The following is a 25,741-nucleotide window of genomic DNA, read 5'->3' as shown; positions in this document are numbered from 1 at the left end:
ACTAGCTTGAGCTTGGTAAACAGCTTCTCAATGACAGGTACAGTTTACATGCTGGTTTTCTCCTCCAGATGACTGCATATGAGGGGTAATGTTGGGGGGGACGCGCTAGTAACGAGTCAATGTTTATAATATGGCAAGATTTGAACGGGTTCGTTGTTGTTGCAAGTTGATACAAGGGCGACGACGAAATTTAACGTGGTTTAGAGTCATCAGACTTGACTCTCTCCTCGCACGCAGAACAGGAGAAATTCCACTATCGTAACTCAACTATAATCGCTCGGCTTTACCAAGCGGGGGTCCATAGCTCGTGCTGCTTGGGACTTTCGTTCCAAGTAGCTGAACATTAAACAACAACCAAGCGGGACTGACGCTCTTGAGGCACTGCGTGGTGCACTTCGATGTTCGTCTTCTTCAAGAACCAGGTGAGCTGCCATTGTCGGACCTCGCAGTGCCTCGCCCCCGTGTTTGTTCTCCTGGTGTGTTGCATGGTCAACTACATGCAATTTTAGATCATGCGAGTATGTCTACTTGATCATTCAGAGCAGTACAGTAGGCTTAATGGACCATGCAAGGCAGGAACACTGTGGTAGGCTTAATGGACCATGCAAGGCGGGAACACTGTGGTAGTCCTACTGGACCATGCAAGGCAGGAACACTGTGGTAGTCCTACTGGACCATGCAAGGCAGGAACACTGTGGTAGGCTTAATGGACCATGCAAGGCGGGAACACTGTGGTAGGCTTAATGGACCATGCAAGGCGGGAACACTGTGGTAGGCTTAATGGACCATGCAAGGCGGGAACACTGTGGTAGGCCTACTGGACCATGCAAGGCTGGAACACAGCAGCAGGCCTACTGGACCATGCAAGGCTGGAACACAGCAGCAGGCCTACTGGACCATGCAAGGCAGGAACACAGCAGCAGGCCTACTGGGCCCTGCAAGGCTGGAACACAGCAGCAGGCCTACTGGACCATGCAAGGCTGGAACACAGCAGCAGGCCTACTGGACCATGCAAGGCTGGAACACAGCAGCAGGCCTACTGGACCATGCAAGGCTGGAACACAGCAGCAGGCCTACTGGGCCCTGCAAGACAAACACTGCAGCAGGCATGCTATACCATACGTGATGGCCTATTAAAAAATCACTGCCAGTTATTTTCTTCTCTAAAGCAATTATGTAGATTGTTCGAACTATCCATAAGTTTTTTGCCAAGCCAGTTCGTGCCTATATGCTTTGTAAATCTAAACCTGTCAGCTTTAATAAACATTTGATAGTTCTACCTTTATTATTCCATTGATATTCCCTTCCTCAATGCCTCTCACACGTTTATGGGCTTCGGTTATATTACTAGATACAACCCATCAATCTGAAAATAAAGAGAGTGACAACGTTTCGGTCCTTCCCCGGACCATTATCAAGTAGTGCCCAGGATGAACCGAAACGCTGTCACTTATACATTTTGAGACGTGTTGGCTGAGTATCCAACTTTCAGCCACGTTATTGTGTCTTGCTGTCTGCATATCCCTTGATCAGCATCTCGTAAGAGAGTAACCACGTCTCTCATAGTCTCCTCGCACGGAAGGCTCCTGATGCTGGTCTTTACATCCATCTCTGTATGGAAGCCCTGGGTAGCCTCCGCGTTCCGGGGGTCGGGTCATCTTATCTTGAGGTTATCTTGAGATGATTTCGGGGCTTAGCGTCCCTGCGGCCCGGTCCTCGACCAGGCCTCCTTTTTGTTACACATCCCCAGGGAAGCAGCCCGTAGCAGCTGTATAACTCCCAGGTCCGGAAACATGCTGAAAAGGTCCGAAAACATTTTGCCCAGTTGTCTCCGCCTCCACCGGGAATCGAACCCGGAACCTCAGGACTACGAATCCGAAGCGCTGTCCACCCAGCTGTCAGGCGTCATGCCTGGGCTCCAGAAATGATTCCGGACCTATTCAGCATGTTTTACGGTTGATCCATTCAGCCGAAAGGAGACTAAACTTGCTCTCCACATTACAAGCGAGACACTAGCCGGTGGAGGCGAAGATGGGAGCCACAAGGGCCTTGTGGACAGGGAGAGCGGGGGCGTAGCCAGGGGTGCCATAACGACTGGAGCGGATAATATCCAGAGTATTCAGCTGCTTGTTGTAGGCCTTGTAGAAGTCAAGCTGAGGGTTTAGGAGACTATTGGCATATCTATTACAGAATTTTAAGACAAAATCAAGAACTCTGATGACAATATTGCGCAAGTTCACAAGGACTCTGATGACAATATTGCGCAAGTTCACAAGGACTCTGATGACAATATTGCGCAAGTTCACAAGGACTCTGATGACAATATTGCGCAAGTTCACAAGGACTCTGATGACAATATTGCGCAAGTTCACAAGGACTCTGATGACAATATTGCGCAAGTTCACAAGGACTCTGATGACAATATTGCGCAAGTTCACAAGGACTCTGATGACAATATTGCGCAAGTTCACAAGGACTCTGATGACAATATTGCGCAAGTTCACAAGGACTCTGATGACAATATTGCGCAAGTTCACAAGGACTCTGATGACAATATTGCGCAAGTTCACAAGGACTCTGATGACAATATTGCGCAAGTTCACAAGGACTCTGATAGCCTGGTTTTAGGTGTTTGTTAATATATATTTCTAGTGTTGGTAGTAAAGAGCTGATAACGAGGTGCCGGCGATATAGAACTGATAACGAGGTCTTGGCGATATAGAGCTGATAACGAGGTCTTGGCTATATAGAGCTGATAACGAGGTCTTGGCGATATAGAGCTGATAACGAGGTCTCGGCGATATATAGCTGATAACGATGGCAGTGAAATATTGACACTGAAGTGCTACCATCTATATTTAAACCTCACCTGACGTATTTTGTCACCGCTTGAGTGTGTGGTACTTAAGTCGGATTGATCATTGATTGATTAAGTCGGATTGTTGCGTGTAACTGCGCACAACAGTCTAGTCGACCAGACCGTCAACCAGTTGGCTCAACCGGACAACGTGCTTTGGGGATCTTAATATTATCTTAATCTTAAGACCGACTTAAGACATCATTGAGTACCTCTCTCTCTCAGCGGGGATCTGTGTAGGATGTTTCAACAAGATCCACTCAACTTTTGTCGACAAAGTCACTAGTATTATTATTATAATTTTTAACTTGTTGACATTGTTTTCTATTTATTAATGGTGGTGGTGGTAAACAAGCCATGTAGCAAACAGTGGCCGTGCGTGCAAGGTCCAGGACGTCAATGATCACTTTGGGAGATAAACATCACTTCTGCCTACGAAACGTGATACGAAAAAAAAAGATAATGTGAGCTTCATGTAACGCTTCATGTAATGCTATTTCGCAATTAAAAAAAGAAAACAAATTAATGCTTACAGAGATCATTACGAGGTCAGAGGAGAGGGAGGAGGAGTTAAAGGGAGAGAGGAGTGTGTATATATAGCGGGTCTGGAGCCTCACCCAACGCAGTCTGGCTCCCACCTCACACACGCTCACATCATGAGGAATCTGGTAAGAATCTATCTAGGATTTTATGGCTAATGTGTGTGGAAAAATTGGCCTCTTAGTGCTTGCAAAATTATTCTTTCTAACATGAATCTCAGAATTTATGGGCTAGTTTTTAAAAGATTCCAAAACAATTTTAATGTTTTCATTATGTCATGTTTTACTTTACTTATTTTTTATTATTATTGGGCTGATATGCAATGTTGTTTATAAAGTATAATTATAGTACTGAAAACGCTTATAAAAATGTACAACAAGTTTGGTTCATACATATACCAGTTAATTTTTCCTGTTACAGGTTGTTTTGGCAGTGATAGGCGTGTGTTCGGCCGGTTATCAGGCCTACAACCCCGGCTATCAGGCCTACAACCCCGGCTTCGGCTATGGTGTCCAGCCCAAGTATGTCGGCCCCGTGGCTGCCACCATCCCCGCCGGCATCGGCGGCAAGGTCATCCCCGTCTCAGACACCTACGAAGTCGCTGCCGCTAAAGATGACTTCTACAAGGCCTACAACAAGCAGCTGAATACTCTGGATATTATCCGCTCCAGTCGTTATGGCACCCCTGGCTACGCCCCCGCTCTCCCTGTCCACAAGGCCCCTGTGGCTCCCATCTTCGCCTCCACCGGCTCCTACGGTGCCCCGGCTGTCTCCTACGGTGCTCCATCTGTTTCCTACGGTGCCCCAGCTGTCGCCTACGGTGCCCCGGCTGTCGCCTACGGTGCCCCCATCGGCTCCTACGGCTACCACGGTCCCCCCACCCAGGTCCACGACACTCCTGAGGTGGTCGCCGCCAAGGCTGAGTTCTTCAAGCTCTACAACAAGCAGGCAGCAGCGGCAGCCGCGGCACCTGACCTCTACACCTACCACTGACCTCATATTTTTCACCACTGAGTCAACTGTTAGGGTTTACTACTAACTTTACAACGAATATATAATAAATTGGCATCCATATCAAATATAATCATTATCCTTATGTCATCAAAGAACATAAATTGTCTAAAATCAAGTGTTATACTATCATGATCACCGACAACTTGCGTCCACTTGAAGGAAGTAATTGAGGCGTTGGATACTTAAAACTTCCGGTGGGTCATCTTATATTGAGCAAAGCTTTGAAACAGAGATGGCCTATATGTACGATATTCTTTTCCACGAATTGATTAAGATGAATGCTGAATATCAAGACATGTGGTGTCGTTCTTTGGTTTAACATCCCACGCGAGAGAACACAGGAAGAATGAAAGAGCATTTGTGAATGCATGTTGAAACTAGACGAGGGGCTCCAGCACCACGATATACAACAGTCGACTGGACAATTTGGTCAAGTTGTGTTCATCTGGGCAGTGCAAAGCTTTGTTCATGAACATTAAAACTCACAGCTCAGTGTGAAGGTCAGTTTACTGTTGCACGAGACACTGTTGCGAATTTCTGCACGAAAACTTTTACTACTTACTAGAAAATTACTTTTACTACTTATTAAAAACTACTTACTCATTTTATTTTGTATTTACATATATACAGGCGTTCTTACATTCTTGTAAAGCCACTAGCACGCGGAGCGTTTCGGGCGGGTCTTTAATCCTAGTTTTCCCTGGAATACGACCCGCCAAATCGTCTAGCAACCGGTCACTCATTTACTGCTGGGTGAACAGAGGCGTATGGTTAAGGATTGGCGTCTAGTCAATTCTCCCCGGCCAGGATACGAAGCTTGGCCAAATCGCTCGCGAAGTGTGGGGCGAATGTGTTACTACTGTGCCATGGGAATATTACTCATAATAATGATGTAATTAGTGTGTTTGATTGCACTGTCATATATTATTTTCTCTGTGGGCTCTGTCATAAAAACGATTTGATGTAGCAATATTCAGTTACATCCTCCGAAAAAAAAAACTAATTTTTTCCAGTGCTCTTTCTGTCCAGTCTATTTTACTAAAATTAATGTCACCTACAATAAATACATAGAACATCTTTATGCTATAGATATTTTTACCCAGATATGGCGCCTCTTTCATTCTATGTTGCGTTAAATAACTACTATTATCAGGGAATTATTAATTTTATTTTTATATCAGCTGTTTTTTTCAAGTGTCTCTAATTTGAGTCTCTACTTGACACTATATTTCAACATTTTCTCTAGTCAATGGTGCTACTCACCCTTGTCTACTGTGTCAGTGTTAAGTAACGAATAGCGCTCCCTAAGCTAGCTGAACAGCCTGTCCTCCTCAGGTTTCAAAACGTCATGTTGTTGTTGTCTTAGAATTAGCTACTCAAAACGAAGTGTCCATGTAGCACGGGCTATGGTGAGCCCGTAACCAAAACGTCAAGAAAACGGTTCATTTTAAAATGTCCTCTCCTAACCTAACAGACTAAACCAGAGGCCCCACAACAGAAAACGGGACAGTACGTCACTTTCGCGAGCCGCTTCCATTTTCTAGTGCGACAATTTTTGGTCCTATGTAACACATATGAGCAAAAAGCGACGTTGTTTGTTGGAGGACACGTTGAACTGAAACACAGGCCAAAGTAAAGTCTGAGGAGCAATAACACTTTATATACTTTGGAGGCGTAAGCAATCAGAAAATAACACTCCTCGAGGACAAATATTTTGTAACATAATAATAATAATTATTATTATTATTTTACGCATAATTAATGCTACCTATTTTGTGGGTGTTGCAAGACAGAGCTGTAATACATGTACAGGAGCCCGGCTTTGCAAGACTGAAAGAACACAAATGTTACGTACTGTCGCGACCCAATGTACCTTGTTGTATATAAATACAAAATTAATACATAAATAATACTTTAAATGAATACCTCTATGTTGCATTTGCCATTTATTAACAAAATATTTGGACCATAGAAGTAACCGTATGGTGTGGGGCTTCAGCCTCTTGACAAAACGAGTTCCATTATTTTATCTGGGATGATACGAGCTACGGAAACCTTGTAATTATTGCTGGTTAGAAAACAGGGTTGTCGTTTTATCGGCCAAATAACCGCTTAACAATGATTTTTTCAAGCCAAGTTTGGACATCTAAATGAATGTGCTTGCGTGCATATAATGAAATGCTGCTCCGTAAAGGCCAATGTGTCTTCTGTTTCGTGGACTTTGGTAGAAAATACACAACATACCAGCCATATATCTACTAATGTTGGAGAATGTTCATGAGTGGTGATGTAAACTAGTACACGAGTATCTTAACTATCTCCTTGTTCGTGGACTCACGGATACCCAAGCAACTTTCCCACATATACTCTCTAACGGATTTAATCCTTAACGCTACATGGATTCAAAGTTTTCATTCACGTGTACGTAATTGTGTAAAAGACATTTCGTACGCTAAACACTATACTAGAGATCATTATATCCTAAAAACTGTACTAGAGATCATTATATATCTTAAACACTGTACTAGCGATCATTATATATCCTGAACACTGAACTAGCGATCATTATATATCCTGAACACTGAACTAGCGATCATTATATATCCTTAACACTGAACTAGAGATCATCATATATCCTGAACACTATACTAGAGATCATCATATATCCTGAACACTATACTAGAGATCATCATATATCCTGAACACTATACTAGAGATCATCATATATCCTGAACACTATACTAGAGATCATCATATATCCTAAACACTGTACTAGAGATCATCATATATGTTGACCAGACGACACACTAGAAGGTGAAGGGACGACGACGTTTGGGTCCGTCCTGGACCATTCTCAAGTCGATTGTCTTGAGAATCATCATATATCATCATCATCACATATCCTAAGCACTGTACTAGCCATCAAGGTTGACTTAATTTAGCGATCGTTGTAACATGCCTCGTGACTGCAGAGCGTGACACACGCACACACACAAACGGATATTACAACTTTAGAACATCACTTTATGTTATTTCACCTCCCGGAGCCCATGACAAGGTCAGAGCCATGGGTGTAGTGAGGGAGAGAGAGAGAGGAGTATATATAGCGAGTCTGGAGCCACACCCAACACAGTCTGGCTCCCACCTCACATACCCACACATCATGAGGGCTCTGGTAACTATACCTCTTATTGTTAATGAGTTGGAAATGTGAAATTATAATTATGAACAAATATATATCCCAAGAGGTATGCCCCCAGCATTTCTGTTTATAGACATAGTTTAATTTAGTTCTGGAGTATATTCAGGACTAAATTAAACTTGCTGGTTGATCAGGAAGGTAATATGGCTGCCTTAACAATCCTTCAGTGATTCATAGGCCTGAAACCCAACACCAAACCTACGTGAAATTTGAGCTTCGAAAAATACTTCCTATTATGTTTGATAAATTATCAATCATATTTGGACGTACTTTATAAATTAAATATATTTATATAATAAATAATATTTTCATATGGGTTTCACTTTAATAATATGCAGGTAGATCAAGCATGTTAAAGTTACTGACCTGAATTAATCACTCCTTTTATCAATCGAGTTTAGTTATGAGAGCAATTTAAATGTTGGAGGGTAACTTGATATCACTCCATATTTCTACAGTTATCCCGATCTGACAACCTTAAATTCCTTCTTCCTATTGTAGGTTGTTTTGGCAGTGATAGGCGTGTGTTCGGCCGGCTATCAGGCCTACAACCCCGGCTATCAGGCCTACAACCCCGGCTTCGGCTACGGTGTCCAGCCCAAGTATGTCGGCCCCGTGGCTGCCACCATCCCCGCCGGCATCGGCGGCAAGGTCATCCCCGTCTCAGACACCTACGAAGTCGCTGCTGCTAAAGATGACTTCTACAAGGCCTACAACAAGCAGCTGAATACTCTGGATATTATCCGCTCCAGTCGTTATGGCACCCCTGGCTACGCCCCCGCTCTCCCTGTCCACAAGGCCCCTGTGGCTCCCATCTTCGCCTCCACCGGCTCCTACGGTGCCCCGGCTGTCTCCTACGGTGCCCCGGCTGTCTCCTACGGTGCCCCGGCTGTCGCTTACGGTGCCCCCATCGGCTCCTACGGCTACCACGGTCCCCCCACCCAGGTCCACGACACTCCCGAGGTGGTCGCCGCCAAGGCTGAGTTCTTCAAGCTCTACAACAAGCAGGCAGCAGCGGCAGCCGCGGCACCGGACCTCTACACCTACCACTAAGCCCCACTAACACTTGCCACTGATCCCGAATGATCTACTTAAGGCATCAAGGACTTGGAAAAAATATCTGAATAATAAAGCATAAACAATTCCGTTTTCTATATTATTTTCACGATCTGAGACACAAATTAGCAAATTTTTTATTACTGTTGCTATTCACGTACGTAAAATTCCTTGTGTTTATATTACCTGTTGTCGATTCTGATGATTGTTCTAATCTTACACCAAACATATGCTTCCTTGGTAATAGCCCAGTAGATAGTAGATAGTAGGCATCCATCAGTCTCAGCCCTGGAAACACAAACCGAAACTGTCTCTATTTTCCGCTTGTTACAACTTGTAATAAAGTTGTTACATCTTGGCTTAACGTTTTTATGACGTATTAGAACGTTGTTACAACTTGCTATATTGGTTGTTACAACTGGTTAGGTGGTGTTAAAACTTGTTCGAACGTTGTACCAACGTCGTAGTTTCGGTGTGTGTTTGGCGGGAGGAGACTATGGAGTTGCGCTCTGGGTGTCGGTCAGACATAAACAACAACGGCCATGAGGGACCGACTGCCTTGTTATTTCCCTGCCATTCTCTGGCTCCATCTACTGTTTGATTAATTTCTGAGTCGCCTAGGTTCTAAATTACTTAATTTACTTGTATTCGTTTTGTATTCTTTAAAAGTCATGTGATGATAAATCAGCTGGGAGAGGAGGCAGGGGGGGGAGGGATGATCATTATATAACTGAGCATCTCTTGTGTCGTTATGGAATTTTTCACTTACAATGGATACAATTGAAATTGAAATCACTTCTTAGAGACGTGAGTTTTGCTCCAGTAAGGAACATTTTTAGAGATACGGGAAGAGAATTTAATCAATTATTATTATTATTATATATATATATATATATATATATATATATATATATATATATATATATATATATATATATATATATATATATATATATAATGGAAACCAAACGCTTATATCTACCTCACACCCAATTTTGCACAGTGACTGGTGTTGGTGCCCAACATAGACGGGAAATGGGGGTCGACAAAATTGCTCAGAATACAACGTGGCACAATTTCATAGTAAACCCTTTAACTATTAGTTCGACGCTTTTTCAACAAAAACTCCAATACAATTTATCTCTTTATCTAGTATCGTAAAACACTATGCAATTAAATTTTAAAATATCCACTCAGATTTGCTCTGAACAGAGTGAAAAAATTTTGAAGTCATCGATTTTGGTGACATCCCTTGCTCGCACAGGAACGATGCCTCGACCTCCATACACACCTCTCTCTACCTCTCTCTCTCTCTCTCTCTCTCTCTCTCTCTCTCTCTCTCTCTCTCTCTCTCTCTCTTCTAAGAGCCCTGAACGTGCCCAGGCGCTCACTGAGAGACAGACAGGGTTCCCCTAGGAACCACTATGGGTACCAAATTTTCAATATTATGTTATCTATATCTATAAATGGAAATATCTGTTTATTCGAAGATGGAAGCTTGAAGCTAACTTCGCCCAATTTTCCCAGTAATTCCAGTTGGGGACGTGCCCAACATGGTCGGGATGAGATTAGAGTAAAAAAAAAAAAAAGTGTGCCAAATGACATCGGGCCTTCATTCTTATAAAAATCTCACAATGTTATATGATTTGAATCTTAGTATTATTATTATTATGCTTTTTGGCCAGAAACTAAATGCATCAATCATCCTAAAATATAAATAATCTGGTTATAACAATTAACCTTTAAATCCCCAAAGCTGTAATGATGGGGGTTTCCCCTTAGGCTTCATGGGTTGTGTATTGAACCAACTATTTGTGAAGGGTTCTTTTAGCGTTAGAAAGTAGTGATACTGTAGGAGAGAGGGAGAGAGAGAGGGAGGGGGGAGCGGGAAAGCAGATGGAAATGGAAGATGATTCTATCTTCCACTTTGTCCATTATCTGATTTCTCCATCATCATCTCTCTGAATAAATAATCAGTTAAAGCTTCTTAGGAAGATTTAATTCTTGTGAATACATAAAAATTTCCATTGTACTTTGGCTAATTTCGATTGGGTGGCAAAAGTAACACTTAGTTTTGGGTGATATTTATCACTAATATCTAATCATTATTACAAGTAACATTCTTAACCCATTTCCTGTCGTCTTTAACTAAAATAGAATTTCTATTATTTATTTGAGAATTATGTTGAATACAAAACTGTTCCAGATTAATAAGGTCAGACTCAGAGTAAGGCAGATCCTTGTCAACAACACTTATGATGAAAATGTTTTCATTGAAATTGATGATTTAAGTAATGCATGAAAAGGTTCTTTTATATCTATTTATATTGAAACGTTTTTGTGGAATCAATTCACATGCGTAATTTATAATAACAAAATATTAATTGCATAAATGTGTATGTCTTACAGATACTGGCAGTAACTTTACGTTATACTTTGAAATGTGTTCACAATTTATTTGTTTGCAGTACTAAAATAAAGAACAATGCCTAACCATCAGTAACACGTGTTTCGCCAGACTAAAAATACCATTTGTTTGTAATGCCTTTTAATATTCACGTACACCGACAATCCATCCTTTACAAAAACAACAACAATCCGCAAAATACGTTCGTGCTTCAGTGCGAGAACGACAAAAACATTAATTCCCAAATGATGGTAATCAGTGAAAGCTTATTTACACCTTGATAAAATATTTGTTCCACGACTCTGTCACGCGGCTCGTGATTTATATAGCAATCTGGATGTAAGGCAGATTAGCCCGACTTAGAGCAGCGTCTTCCTCGTACGATACGATCAGATTGTCAAGATCAACCGCATAAATCTCAATGTTTATTATGAAATAGAAACAGCGTTATGATACGAAGAATTATCTCGCTATGTTAACGTACAAGACGCACCAAGAGGTAACTTCGTCTGAATTGTACTGCCTTAATTTCATGGCGTAAGTCTGTTTTGAAAATTACACTTTTGCAACTAAGACTTGAAGATATAGGCGATTCGTTGCGATTATCAAGTTGGTTTGTCGACTCTCGAGCCGAGAAGTAACGGTGTGGCTGGGTTGAATGTGTAGTAGCAGCTTAGTGGTAGGTGTAGAGGTCCGGTGCCGCGGCTGCCGCTGCTGCCTGCTTGTTGTAGAGCTTGAAGAACTCAGCCTTGGCGGCGACCACCTCGGGAGTGTCGTGGACCTGGGTGGGGGGACCGTGGTAGCCGTAGGAGCCGATGGGGGCACCGTAGGCGACAGCCGGGGCACCGTAGGAGACAGCCGGGGCACCGTAAGAGACAGCTGGGGCACCGTAGGAGACAGCTGGGGCACCATAGGCGACAGCCGGGGCACCGTAGGAGCCGGTGGAGGCGAAGATGGGAGCCACAGGGGCCTTGTGGACAGGGAGAGCAGGGGCGTAGCCAGGGGTGCCATAACGACTGGAGCGGATAATATCCAGAGTATTCAACTGCTTGTCGTAGGCCTTGTAGAAGTCATCTTTAGCAGCAGCGACTTCGTAGGTGTCTGAGACGGGGATGACCTTGCCGCCGATGCCGGCGGGGATGGTGGCAGCCACGGGGCCGACATACTTGGGCTGGACGCCATAGCCGAAGCCAGGGTTGTAGGCCTGATAGCCGGGGTTGTAGGCCTGATAACCGGCCGAACACACGCCTATCACTGCCAAAACAACCTGTAACAGTAAGTAGAGCCTAACCATGATGCTGTAAAGATTCCAAAACATTGACCATGCAACATAAGTCCAGACAGATTATGTTCTATCTTCCGTAAGGCTTTATTGTTAATGATTAACTTCAACGTTGTATTAAAGTATAGAAGTGGTATAGTTACCAAAACCCTCATGACTAGTGTGTGTGTGTGGGGGGAGATCCAGAAGACTGTGGTGGGTGGGATCCTGCCTCGCAATATATACTCAGCTCGCAGCCTTCACGGGTACTACGACTCATATCATCTGCTTGATGTTGCTTCATTCTCCCCAAAAGGAATTTTTCCAATTCATCTAAACTCGAAGCAAGCGGTGGCCCCGAAATGTGGCATCACGTTAATCCACAGTTCATGGTCTGCACTTTTTAAAATATTGGTCCGGCGAACAGCGTTATAACACACGATGAAGGAGAACAATAAGATGAGGTGAAGGGTCGTTAACGACGATGGTTGACCTTGGAGTTGAACTGCAAGCAACCGGGCGAGACACTCTCCCTCCGGAAGAGTGAGTGAGTGCGTGCGTGAATGCACTCGCGGGGCGTGGCATGCATGCTCGCAGCATTTCCGACGCTCGTGTTAATATTGATCGGTGGTAACCTGGTCATAGACTTACACGACTTTTAATTACAAGTTTCTTAAATAGTACTTAGCTAGTACAGTATTATTTTGGGTGTCAGAATTATAACATTACACAAGTGTGCGGTCAGGTTGGGTCATTAGGCCGGAGTCAGGCTCGGTCATTAGGCCGGGGTCAGGCTCGGTCATTAGGCCGGGGTCAGGCTCGGTCATTAGGCCGGGGTCAGGCTCGGTCATTAGGCCGGGGTCAGGCTCGGTCATTAGGCTGGGGTCAGGCTCGGTCATTAGGCCGGGGTCAGGCTCGGTCATTAGGCCGGGGTCAGGCTCGGTCATTAAACAGTACCACGAGAGCAAACTTGTGTATAAACTGCCAAAATGCATAATTTGCTCCTTACAACTAAAAGTCTTGCACGAATAATGCAATATGTAACAACAATTCTTAACGTGACTGTCCATCAACAAAACGCCAAAACCGAACTATTTTCCCACCAATCTGAAAACGGAAACTGTTCATATCCAAGTGTTCAAGGGTTGAAAGTAAGTGATCAAATGAACACACACGAATTGTGGTCACTTTTCCCCCTTTGTTTAGCTTCCGGAAAGGAAAGCGAAGGGAATGGAAAATGGGAGGGATTATGGTGGCTGGAGGGTATGGTGGAAAATACATTAAATTAATCATATCAAAATCAATAATCAAAACACAATATTAAGAACAATGGATCACAAATAAGAACAAGAACATATGTAACATCAAGACCCATGTTCTCAAAAGCGATAATTCTCAAGTGCACTCGATGGAAAAAAAATAAAGTCATTGTTCCCACGAAAGATAATTTTTAAATCCAACATTACAAGGAAATACCTGTGAAGAATTGGGCCTTGAAGCCCACGATAATTGTTTGACCGTGGTACTGCAGTTGGGCTGGGAGTGGGGGGGGGGGGGTAGGGGGAGGGGGTAGGTCGGCTGGAGGTAGAAAAGGGGGGGAGGGAGGTCAGGCTGGACCTGAAAGACGGGGGGAGGGAGGTCAGGCTGGACCTGAAAGAGGGGGGGGAGGGAGGTCAGGCTGGACCTGAAAGAGGGGGGGAGGGAGGTCAGGCTGGACCTGAAAGAGGGGGGGAGGAAGGTCAGGCTGGACCTGAAAGAGGAGGGAGGGAGGTCAGGCTGGACCTGAAAGAGGGGGGGAGGGAGGTCAGGCTGGACCTGAAAGAGGGGGGGGGAGGGAGGTCAGGCTGGACCTGAAAGAGGGGGGGAGGGAGGTCAGGCTGGAGGTAGAAGAGAGGGGGGAGGGAGGTCAGGCTGGACCTGAAAGAGGGGGGGAGGGAGGTCAGGCTGGACCTGAAAGAGGGGGGGGAGGGAGGTCAGGCTGGACCTGAAAGAGGGGGGGGGGGGGGGAGGGAGGTCAGGCTGGACCTGAAAGAGGGGGGGAGGGAGGTCAGGCTGGACCTGAAAGAGGGGGGGAGGGAGGTCAGGCTGGACCTGAAAGAGGGGGGGAGGGAGGTCAGGCTGGACCTGAAAGAGGGGGGGGGAGGGAGGTCAGGCTGGACCTGAAAGAGGGGGGGAGGGAGGTCAGGCTGGACCTGAAAGAGGGGGGGGAGGGAGGTCAGGCTGGACCTGAAAGAGGGGGGGAGGGAGGTCAGGCTGGACCTGAAAGAGGGGGGGGGGAGGAAGGTGGGGAAGGTCAGGCTGGGTCTGCGGAAAATGGGGTCAACCTGTTCATCATTTCCCAAATCATGGAGGCTTAGTTTCCCTATATTAAATAGCTTACAAGCTCCGCAACCCACCGAGGTTGTCCAACACGGGAATAACCGCGAATAGCCAAGTTTCCCGGCTGGTAAACTGTGAAATATACGCAGACTAAGCCCCCACGGATCGAGGAAAAGATGTACAGGTGTCGCAAGTAAATGCCTGACGACTCCTGGCTCTGGTGTCGTGTACGGGGTCAGATGTTGAGAGCTGTAACGTACGGTACGTGGAAAGAACGGCACGACTCGCTACGGCACGACACGCTACCTGCCCGTCCTTATAAACAGCGCTAAATGCTCCTTGATCCGGAGCAAGACCCCTTCTATCTGTATTTAATCACTTTATACACGATTCACAACTGATTACGATCGTATTTTTGTCTTTTCTTTAAACAGTGTTTTCTGATCTTTCTGTGTTCGAATCGCATCTGTTTGCGTACCTTCACACACGTATTACTAATGTAACCACCTGTCAACAGAACCCCTTTAACCATGTGGTTAAGTGATACTTTTCAAGGCCTAACTACACTCAAAATTATAATATACATTATTATTAATATATATTTGAGAAAATGACGCTTTTGGTTACACAGTACCTTAACATTTGCGAATGTGTGTTGACCAGACCACACACTACAAAGTGAAGGGACGACGACGTTTCGGTCCGTCCTGGACCATTGCGAATGTGTCGTTGGAGGCGACCGCAGCTTGGACGAACATAACCGGAGGATGAGTCGATTTTCAACACCACAACTACGAACATTTGGGTTTGGGTCTTACGACACCGAGTTACCGTTAAGGAAACTAATGTTTCTCGCACCCTGAGATCAGTCTTAAACACCGGACCACCCGACCACTGACAACGTTATGAGTATATTAACTACCACCCGCAATGGGCACGACCTTACCATCTCAGAGACATGACTCGGTAGGAAATGAAGCCTCACTTGAATACCAAAATTTCGGCGACACAAATGTTAATTTAACAGGTGTTAAGTTAACACCTGTTAAGTTTCTCAGCTGTTTTTTTCACATTTACGTAGTTTATTCATTTTTGTATTTTGTTTTATGTTAGTTTTGATATATTTTTAATTGTGACTTGTTAAGTTTTCTTTTCAATTTGATTGAAAAATTTCTTTCAAATTTAATTGTGACATGTTAAGTTCTTTACACATTTCATTTTGTATTTTAGCTAATTGCTTTGTTTGACCCTGATGGTAATGTCTCCTCTGAACAGCTGGAAAGTTGATTTATTTATTTAATTATTTATTTATTTATTTATTTATACACGAAGGTACTTTGTTGTGTGAAATTACATATGTTTTGGTGATTAAGTGATGCATTCTTGCAAAGACACTAACACGCGTAAAGTATCATTCTCATTAATGAAATTCCGACTTCCAATTGGGTAACCTTTATCAAAGAAAGGGACAGAGAGAACAGAAGTGATTGGGCGTGTTTCCTATCGCCTAATGCTCTGTCCACCCAGCAGTAAACAGGTACCCAGGAGTTAGTCAGTTTATTGTGGGGGTTGCATCATGGGGAAGGGTCTGTAATTAGACCCTAGGGGGGGGGAGGACTAGAACTAATAGCTCGATTCTGCAGGTACAAATAGTGAATACAAATGGTAAATACACACACACACACACACACACACACACACACACACACACACACACACACACACACACACAATATGAAAGAGGAATATCTGAAGTTTGCATTCTTGATTTCCTTTGTTTTCTCCATCCATTGTCTTCTCTCTTTCTCTTTCCTCAACCTGTTCCCCTTCTCTATTCTCTTCTACTCCTCTCCGTTCTCCTCCCACTCTCCCTCTCGTTCTCCTCCCACTCTCCCTCTCGTTCTCCTTCCCCATGGCCTTCATCGCGTCTTTGTACGACAGTAGAGTAATTCCCAGGTGACAGTTACCGTGTGGACGTGACACTACCATGGCGGCCACGCCTTCACTTACATATATATATAAATCTTACCTATTTTGCTCTTTGGAGATGTTTGTTAGTTCGTTCGGCGAGTCTTGTCCGGATTAACGAGTGTCCGGATTATCGGGGGTCGTATGATCAGTTGGTCGGTTGAGTTACCCGGATTTGTGATAAGTTTTGCAAAATGCCAGAGAACGTTTACAAATAGCGCGAACAAAGATTATAGCAACAGTAGTGGTAATCGTTAGCTGGTAGCGAGTGGTATCAGATGCGTGTGTAGGCGATGAGTCACAATAACGTGGCTGAAGTATGTTGACCAGACCACACACTAGAAGGTGAAGGGACGACGACGTTTCGGTCCGTCCTGGACCATTCTCAAGTCGATTGTGACTTGAGAATGTATCAGATGCATTTTGTTGAAATAGGTCTAGTTTGCTTATGTTGTTTGACACTTATTTAAAATCAATGGTTTTCGTTGGCGGTTCTTAACTATGCTGGCGCCGGCAAATATTCTGATTTTGAAGTCATATATTATTTCAAAATCGCGTACAAGAACAAATTTGTTTATCATATATGTGCCCACCTAAATGTTCTTCCCTCTGTATGTGCTGAGTACCTACCTCCACCCTCTCCCCCACCACCTCTCTCTCTCTCTCTCTCTCCCTCCCTCCACTATGTCTACCACGTCCTTGAGCAACTCGATCAAAACCAATGTCACACGCACAAAAATAGTTACACGAAGATTATGATCGAATTCTTTTAAGTTAAAAAGATAGAGATATGCAAGATATCCAGCACACACAGCTGAACAATTGAGGTGTATCCAGGTGTGTAGTTTTTTATCCTCCACACAGAGTTCATGTTATCACATTTATAGTATTTACCAGCTATCGGATGAACAGACTATTATATATATATATATATATATATATATATATATATATATATATATATTATATATATATATATATATATATATATATATATATATATATATATATATATATATATATATATATATATATATATCACCCGAAGTCCGTCTAAAAAGGACTAACATTTTGTCTATTTTGAGAGGAATCAGAAGCTATTTTATACAAGTATTTAAGATCATGAATGCCATGACAATCATGTCCAAGAAAAATAATTTAATTCGACATTGTCTTGCGTTCCATGGAACAATGGCTATAAAGTTCGAGACAAAAATGTTTTAACAGAAACGAAGCGAGAAACGTTTTCAATTATTCCAAGAGTAAACAAGTGGACAACTTAGCAAATTATATTACTCCGAGTAATTCCATTTAACAATAGAATTCACAAGTACTAATCTTCAAATCTACGTCATTTATTGTTTATGAAAAGCCTATGACAACACAAACTGCCTAGTTTGGGTCTAATGACCTGTTGCTTTTGTAATTAAAATGCAATTATGTATAATTCTCAGATACAATACAAATTATTCGTGATCTAAGGTAACTATTACATTTAAAATAAACCACACAAAGGTCTTTTCATCTGACAGTAAGAAATAAGTTTGAAATTCAACTATAAGGCTTAATTATAACAAATATTTGACTTCGAAACGCTCTGAGTAATCGGGGCTTCATTATCATTAATATATTTGAACAAATCCACAGGAGCCTTAATGAGGGTTCGAACCTATGTGTTGAGTGTTCCCAAACGCTCTCTAGACCACTGTACTACGAACTCTCATCAGGGCTTCAGTAGATTTGTTCTTAGATACATCACGTTAAAGTGATTTACCTGCATATTATATAATTATTATATAGTTATATATATATATAATAACTCTACAATAATTATATAATAAGTTAGCACTGACAGACTGACTGAGACGCCACTCCAGACCGACAACCAGAGCGCAACTTCATAGTCTCCTGAGACTGATGGATGCCTACTAAGTTAGCAAGACAGTTAGTCAGTGAGGAGAGCGACGGGGCCAAGGTCCGGGACGTGGGGTACAGCCTGACGCAGATCGTCGACGGAGCAGCAGTAGGTGAAGCCGGACACCAAGTCGTTGACGTCGAAGTCTATCCAGCCGAGGCTGTCGCAGAGGTCGCTGCAGATCTTCGCCGGGGCCCTGGTCAGGTGGGGATTATTAACTCCTACCACAGCAGCTGCTCTTTGCCTCCCTTCGTCGTGCACCACCTGTGGCATAGATACATACATTGCCTCCGTACTTGGACTAGCAAGGAAACATCCTCTTTCATAGGTATCGATAGATTATACGAATATTATGGTACTAGAAGCTGACCTTCCAGGTGATAGCTGGAGCGGGGACGACCTTCTTATCCTCAGAGAGACCCAGATAGATCTCAACGGGGTTGTTGTTGATATCGTCTAGCTCCAGGACTCCCCATCCTCCGCTGTAGATAGTTAAATCACTGTTGTGTTTCGTGGCCAGGTCACGGGTCGCGTACTCCAGGTACTGCAATGTGGAACAGGCCATGAAGGGATCCATCCACTCACCTAAATGCCACGCCATCTACCATTCAGCTGCCACACCATCTACCATCCAGCTGCCATTCCATCTAATACTGACCCACCTTCCAGTTGCCATTGTTGAAGGCCTGCCACTGAGGGAGAGCATTGATAAAGTAGTAAGTGGCATCCTGCTCTGCCACGGTCACGAAGTCAGCGTCGGGTGCCATGTGGCCCTTGGCAAAGTAGAACTGCTTGCTGACATCAATGACTTCGTTGGCCAAATCCTGAGGACAGGAGCGAGAGGATACATGCTTAATGTGCCGTATGAAAGAGATCAATGATACCGCATCTTATATATTCTTTTAAATAACACACTGAAAACACAAAATTGGTGCTAAATTGTTTGATTACAAGAACGCAACGCACGAGTGTGTCTCAGGGATTTGTGATGCAAAGGTTAAAACACTTGAAACAGGATTAACCTAAACAAAATGTTAAAAAGTCCTAAAATGACACAAACTTTGGATAAAAAGCTGGGTTAATCAGATTATAAAAGTGGTCAAAGAAGTGGAAGAAGATGAGGTTTTTATAGACCCACAAAAGGTACTGTACTCTGGCTACTGTTATGCTAAATGTGAATATTCAAAACGTTGAGAAAAACACTTAACAAGACAAGAACAGAGAAGCATATTGAAGAAGTCATCAGTGACGACCTTCAATGTACGAATCAATGTCTTGATATGAGCGACAAAACCAATAGAATTAATGTGCGAATCAGTGTCTTGACGCGACCAACAAAAGCAAAAGATTGGATATAAGAATCAACATCCTTGATACGACCAACAAGATCAACTGAATGTGGAATTTCATATCCAGAAATTGTCATTATGAAACGCCACAGATGAAGCTGACTACATAATATGATTAGATAATTGGCAAGATCCCGGCTGGAATGCACCCTAACAAATGTCCAAACCTAATGTCAACTAGTATGATGCTACGTCAATTTTATGGTTTACAGTCTACATTCTAAGCCGGAGGGAGTGGAAAATGGGGAGTCAGATTTATACTTGGCCATCCTGTTCGGTTCTATCCACTTAGAACTTATTGTAGCTGCAGAGCAGGTAGCCCTACCCTTCAATTCCTATCAGGGGAATTAGTAGTGGACTAATAGATCTCTTGGTATTTATCTTTCTCACATACTATTTATATCTCCCTTCTCTCTCTCTCTCTCTCTCTCTCTCTCTCTCACTCTCTCTCTCTCTCTCTTCATTAATCCAACGACACGCTCTTAAGGTCAGTGTGATTATAGGCTTTCTGTTCTCACAGTCTGATCACAAAGACGCTCAAAGCGTTCCCTGCCTCTGGTCACACCTGAGCGAGCTTCCCTCACCTTCAATTAACACCGATCTTATTGTTGCACGAGGAACCGCCAAGGCAACACACCGGAAATGGCAAGTCTTGGCGGTACTGGATCAAGTTCTCCTGCTCGACAGCTCTTCCCTGCAAGGATAACTCAAATCTCACACACACACACACACGCACACGCTCTTCGACCAAAGAGCCAGAGCTCAACCTGCGCAAGCACAACTAGGTGAGTACACACACACACACACACATACACGCGCACGCACGCACGTCAGGGGAATTAACAGAGTAGACAAAGAAGCAAGGCTCAGAGCGAGGAACAGATAAGTCATAGAGATGCAAGAATTTCTTCACTGTAAAAGCGGCCAATTTGCGTTAGCTTGAGCCACTTCTTCATACACAATATGTTTGCGTGAGCCACTCAATACGCAATTCTAAACGCAAATGTGGTAAGACGAACACAAGAATGTATTAATTGCATTAGGCTACACGTAGGAGAGCAAATCTAGGTGAGTACATCCAAGAGAGTACATCTAAGAGAGTACATCAAAGAGAGCACATCTAGGTGATTACTTGCACTCGCACTGCACGATGAAAGTTCCTCTAGTGGCTATACCCTGGAAACACAAACCGTAACTGATCCTATTTTCCGCTTGTTACAACTTGTAATAAAGTTGTTACATCTTGGCTTAACGTGTTTATGACGTATTAGAACGTTGTTACAACTTGTTATATTGGTTCTTATAACTTGTTAGGTGGTGTTAAATCTTGTTCGAACGTTGTAGCAACGTCGTAGTTTCGCTGTGTGTTTGGCGGGATACTCAGGTCCCCGTCTGTGTGACCTACAACAGGAGGAAGTCTGAGGAAGACAAGCGGGACCGGACAGGGAAGTGTGGCATGAAGCAACGGGACACTGGATCACCTCGGTCACACTTCCCACAACCGTTCGAGACCGACCGAGTCTACAGCGCCACTTACAGCGTCTCCAAGAAGGTTCGTCATGAGGTCCAGCTGTGTGCTCTGGGCGTAGACAGAACTCATGGATACGCTGAAGAACCCAGAGGAAGACTTGAAGGAGGGCCGGCTGGCTTCGACGTCCTTGGCGGCGATGTTGGCGCCATGAATCACGTTTTGCGAGTACAGCGTCGTCTCGGACTGGGGTTCGAAGCACACGCGAATCTGTTGTGCAGGAGAATGGATGGCTCTTAATTAGTAGGTATATTTTTTTTTTTTTCGTTACAACATTCATCAGAATCTGAATTTAATTGTAAGTTTTCCCGCTGTTGCAGAATATGCGGAACCAACTTGCAAACTATTTGAATACTTGTCTCCACAGCAAACACTGATAACTATTATGTAGCATATGCTGGACTATTGAAACATTTACTTGAAGGATATAGGTGTTTCTATTTTTCGGTGTATATACACTAAGAGTTTACTTTTATTCTGAACTATGGTAGTTTGTCAGTTAGCAATTATGGTGGTCTTAATAACCCTCCCGTGGTTGATAGGCTTTAAACGAGACACTAAATGAAACACGAACCTTCAAATCCCTAGCATTATTTAAGCACGAAATTAAATATAATATAATAAATATTTCACCTACAAACATATAATAATCCTACTCATGTGCATACTGAATGTTTGTTTGTTTCAAGTGAAATAAAAGTGAATTTATCTTAAATTTGATGTACAAATAATGCTAAGATTCGGAGCTTCGAAAAGGTTTCGTGTTGCCGCCTAAGGTAATGTTTACATACCAGCTCGTAGAAACTCGCCGCTGCGTCGACCTCGAAGCCGATGGCGTGGACGACTCCGACGTTTCCGGAGCCACAGCTGCCCAGGTCTCGCTGGATGGACTCGGACACCTTGTCCGTGCAGCCCAACTCCGCCAACTCCCACTCCTGCAGGATATATACTCCAGACGTAAGGAAGAGGAGGAGAACTGGCGTCCTATGTGGTGCCGATAGCGAATGGGTACGAAACGTCAGATACGGTTCTTCATGTTCGACACATAGCGCGGAGGAATGAGGTATGTACAGTATTTAATGATTATCGTTCATAACATGAATGCTTCACTTGATTACTCGATAACACATTGTTTGCTTCTTGCCTTAAAAGTTACTGCGAACGGTGTAGTGTCGATGATTTTTTGCTACAAGGGTACAAAAAAAAAATGAAGAACGATCAAAATTCTAGCAATTTGTACGAGATCCGTTACGTGATGCATGGAGCCCGTTACGTGATGTACGGAGCCCGTTACATGAAGCACGGAGCCCATTACGTGATGTACGGAGCCCGTTACATGAAGCACAGAGCCCATTACGTGATGTACGGAGCCCGTTACATGAAGCATGGAGCCCATTACGTGATGTACGGAGCCCGTTACATGAAGCATGGAGCCCATTACGTGATGTACGGAGCCCGTTACATAAAGCATGGAGCCCATTACGTGATGTACGGAGCCCGTTACATGACGCACGGAGCCCATTACGTGATGTACGGAGCCCGTTACATGAAGCACGGAGCCCATTACGTGATGCAGGGAGGCCAGAGCTCACGGTAAGGTAGGGCCAAGGGAGAATAGAGCTCACGGTAAGGTAGGGCCAAGGGAGAATAGAGCTCACGGAAGGCGCGGCTTACGGGAAGAGAGAGCTCACGGAAGGCGCGGCTTACGGGAAGAGAGAGCTCACGGAAGGCAAGAGTGTACTACTTACCGTCTCGTCTACAGCGAGGAGCACCCCGCCAGCACAAGCGGCCGTCACAGACGACACCCCGAGGTTGGTGACCAGTGTCTCGGGGCACGCCACCGTCACCCGGCTGCCCGCCGACACCCTGGACAAGACACAGGTCATTTTCACCGTAACGCGGCTCACAAAAGTATATTGTTGTATTAAAAACGTATCACTCCTAACCTAACCCCACTATAACCTAACCTAACCTGTCTCTAAGATTTAGCCTCGTCTACGGAAGGCTAGATCAAAAAAGCCTATCGTCTTAGGTCAAGATTAATCAGGGGTTACCGCCAGTGAGGTCAAAGTTCAAGGTCATTAGCTATTGACATGGGGTCATCAGACTGGTGTCAGTAAATTTGTCTTGGATTCAGTCAAGGTCGACTTTGTGTGTGTAAGGTCGACCTTGAAGCTATAATGTTGTGTGTTTGTGTGCGCGCGACCACACACTGTGAGCGTATTATGCACATTACGTGCACATTGTGAGCGTTCACACACTCATTGTACACACACTCTAAGCATACACACACTGAACATACGTTGTTGTTGTTATAGATTCAGCTACTCGGAACAAGTTCCAAGTAGCACGGGCTATGGTGAGCCTGTAGCTTACCTGGTACAGGAGCGGGGGAAGTAGCACGGGCTATGGTGAGTCCGTAGTGGACTTACCTGGCACAGGAGAGGTGCTGTGTGTGACCTTACATACGCTTACGCTTACTGTATAGTCATATATTTACGCACATGTTCTCCAGGGACTCACCTAACCATCCTGTAGCTGCCCTCTAGGACTGGCCGGACTATTTCGAAGGCCTCGTCAAAGAGGATGGGAGGATTGACGGGGAAGTCCTCATCTCTGTCCCAGACGCAGTCCTGGCCTGTGAACAGTCGTGAAAATGGGTGTTGGGAACTAGGTATTGCTACGGTTACCGTCGCCTGACACGTCTCTTCCGTTTGTCAGGAGTTATACTGCCTCTGTATATTGATACAAGTATCCAAGACTTATTTTACTACACTTTGGGAGTCATGAAACCTAATTTCAGAATTATTTATGTTTTAAGTTTCGGTGGGGAAGGAGGCAAAGCTTAGCCTTTTGACAAAGATGGCGGATCGCCACCAACACCGAGTAGAGAGCTTTCCCGCTGAGAATCAGAGAGGCAGCGACACCGAAATTCCCGGATGGAAGTTAGGCGATTGGTCACGCGTTGGCAGGAGTGACCAATGAGAAAGTGACCTGAGGTCACGTGACGTTATGGCAGCATCTGAGAGGCGCTTGTAGCCGTGGGCGGGCGCCATTGCATCCTGAGACATCGCAAGAGGCAGATATAGAGCTTTCCCGGGAATGAACCAACAGAGTTAATATATATTATACCTCTGGCACTCTTGGCCAGAGTGCAGTAGACGATAGCGAGGAGGAAGCTGGAGTAGAGCACCATCCTGCCTGTCTGTCACTCAGCCTGGCACTCACTGGCACTCTCCCACGTCTCTCTATATATACACATATGCGGACAAGAGGATTCTCACGCCCGATTCAATAGATAACTCTATCTATGGGAGGAGGGAGATAGGGAAGGGAGAAGGGGGGCCAATGTAGGATGTAGGGGGTGAGAGGGTAGAATTGAGGGGGTGCAGTTCTAAGCTCCCACTGCACCCCCGTACCCTAAGGGGGTGCAGTGGGAGCTTACTACGTGGTGGTCAGTGGGGTTCCTGAGTAGCGATGCCAGGAGAGACACTAACAAGGGCCCTGAAGACGAAGCAAGGAGCTGCTAAGATTATAAACATTACCTTCATTGTCCGAATGTGTGGAGACTTACGACCCCGAGATGACTGAACCACAGAGATGTTAAGACACGCAGAGGAACATGCAGAGATCAGTACACAGATCTGTGGCCAAGGGAAGCTATAGAAACAAAATACCTATCTTAGTACAACTATGAAAGTATTATAAATATCTTCGGCGAGATAAAGTTTCAGAAATACTAACATCTGTTATTAATGATAAGGACGAGAGAGAGAGAGGTGGAGTGTTGCTGCAAATGATAGACAAAATATAACCTAAGCGCCCTCCTATTTCAACATTGATATAATAAACGAGATATCTCCTCGCTGGCAGGATAAATCACGTAAAATTACAGTGATCAAGGACACAACGAAAATAAAATCTATATTTTAACTCAAGAAATGATACATAAGTATCTCATGAAAATAAATGAATAGGTAGGAAGCGAATTAGATCAAGTCTACACTGATGAATCTGCTAATCCTACTGATAAGTCTTCCCTTATTAGTTAGCCTTTTTTACAGCTCTCTTGATTTCAGCGATTGAAATTTAAATTGAAATAAGTTTATTGAGGTAAAATACAGACAAAGGGATGAGGCAGCTCAAGCTATTCTCACCCCGATCAGTACATCGTGTTCATACATATATAGACACACATCACAAACAATAAAATATTACCAAACATTCTGAAAGATAAACACATACATTTCTTCCATTACACATGTTGTATATTACCAGACGCACACACAAATACTTTTATGACTAAGTATATAGACAATTTGCAA

The 25,741-nt window shown here is 44.0% G+C and overlaps 4 protein-coding genes across 4 annotated transcripts; 2 read left to right on the top strand and 2 right to left on the bottom strand.

The window, feature by feature from the left end:
- The first annotated feature begins 3,438 nt into the window (after nucleotides 1-3,438).
- LOC138353127 (cuticle protein CP1499-like) lies at nucleotides 3,439-4,481 on the top strand. The gene is made up of 2 exons (XM_069305941.1): nucleotides 3,439-3,525; nucleotides 3,818-4,481. The coding sequence occupies exons 1-2, from the start codon at nucleotides 3,514-3,516 to the stop codon at nucleotides 4,388-4,390; spliced, it is 585 nt and encodes a 194-aa protein (XP_069162042.1). The 5' UTR covers nucleotides 3,439-3,513; the 3' UTR covers nucleotides 4,391-4,481.
- A 3,036-nt stretch (nucleotides 4,482-7,517) lies between these two features.
- On the top strand, nucleotides 7,518-8,758 carry LOC123770885 (cuticle protein CP1499-like). Its single transcript, XM_045763062.2, has 2 exons — nucleotides 7,518-7,586; nucleotides 8,115-8,758. Exons 1-2 carry the CDS (start codon nucleotides 7,575-7,577, stop codon nucleotides 8,664-8,666), a joined length of 564 nt encoding a protein of 187 aa, XP_045619018.2. The 5' UTR covers nucleotides 7,518-7,574; the 3' UTR covers nucleotides 8,667-8,758.
- Nucleotides 8,759-11,200: 2,442 nt separating this feature from the next.
- LOC123770884 (cuticle protein 16.5-like) lies at nucleotides 11,201-13,040 on the bottom strand. The gene is made up of 2 exons (XM_069305940.1): nucleotides 12,502-13,040; nucleotides 11,201-12,343 (listed from the first exon to the last, which is right to left on the bottom strand). Exons 1-2 carry the CDS (start codon nucleotides 12,511-12,513, stop codon nucleotides 11,750-11,752), a joined length of 606 nt encoding a protein of 201 aa, XP_069162041.1. The 5' UTR covers nucleotides 12,514-13,040; the 3' UTR covers nucleotides 11,201-11,749.
- A 4,823-nt stretch (nucleotides 13,041-17,863) lies between these two features.
- On the bottom strand, nucleotides 17,864-24,681 carry LOC123770784 (uncharacterized). Its single transcript, XM_045762940.2, has 8 exons — nucleotides 24,549-24,681; nucleotides 23,940-24,054; nucleotides 23,165-23,282; nucleotides 22,208-22,351; nucleotides 21,426-21,626; nucleotides 19,202-19,363; nucleotides 18,910-19,083; nucleotides 17,864-18,803 (listed from the first exon to the last, which is right to left on the bottom strand). Exons 1-8 carry the CDS (start codon nucleotides 24,610-24,612, stop codon nucleotides 18,570-18,572), a joined length of 1,212 nt encoding a protein of 403 aa, XP_045618896.2. The 5' UTR covers nucleotides 24,613-24,681; the 3' UTR covers nucleotides 17,864-18,569.
- Nucleotides 24,682-25,741: the final 1,060 nt, after the last annotated feature.

The sequence above is a fragment of the Procambarus clarkii genome, chromosome 56 (genome assembly GCF_040958095.1).
Source record: "Procambarus clarkii isolate CNS0578487 chromosome 56, FALCON_Pclarkii_2.0, whole genome shotgun sequence".
Taxonomy (NCBI): domain Eukaryota; kingdom Metazoa; phylum Arthropoda; class Malacostraca; order Decapoda; family Cambaridae; genus Procambarus; species Procambarus clarkii.
Note: the sequence above shows the minus strand (reverse complement) of the source record. Positions and strands in the feature narration are given on the sequence as shown.

What these genes read in the sequence shown, in the direction of transcription:
- LOC123770784 (XM_045762940.2), bottom strand. Translation starts at nt 24,612, where the DNA reads ATGGTGCTCTACTCCAGCTTCCTCCTCGCTATCGTCTACTGCACTCTG. An exon ending in TCTGGCCAAGAGTGCCAGAG is followed by an intron (nt 24,055 to 24,548) that starts GTATAATATATA and finishes GACTGTTCACAG; the next exon opens with GCCAGGACTGCGTCTGGGAC. An exon ending in TCCTCGCTGTAGACGAGACG is followed by an intron (nt 22,352 to 23,164) that starts GTAAGTAGTACA and finishes TATATCCTGCAG; the next exon opens with GAGTGGGAGTTGGCGGAGTT.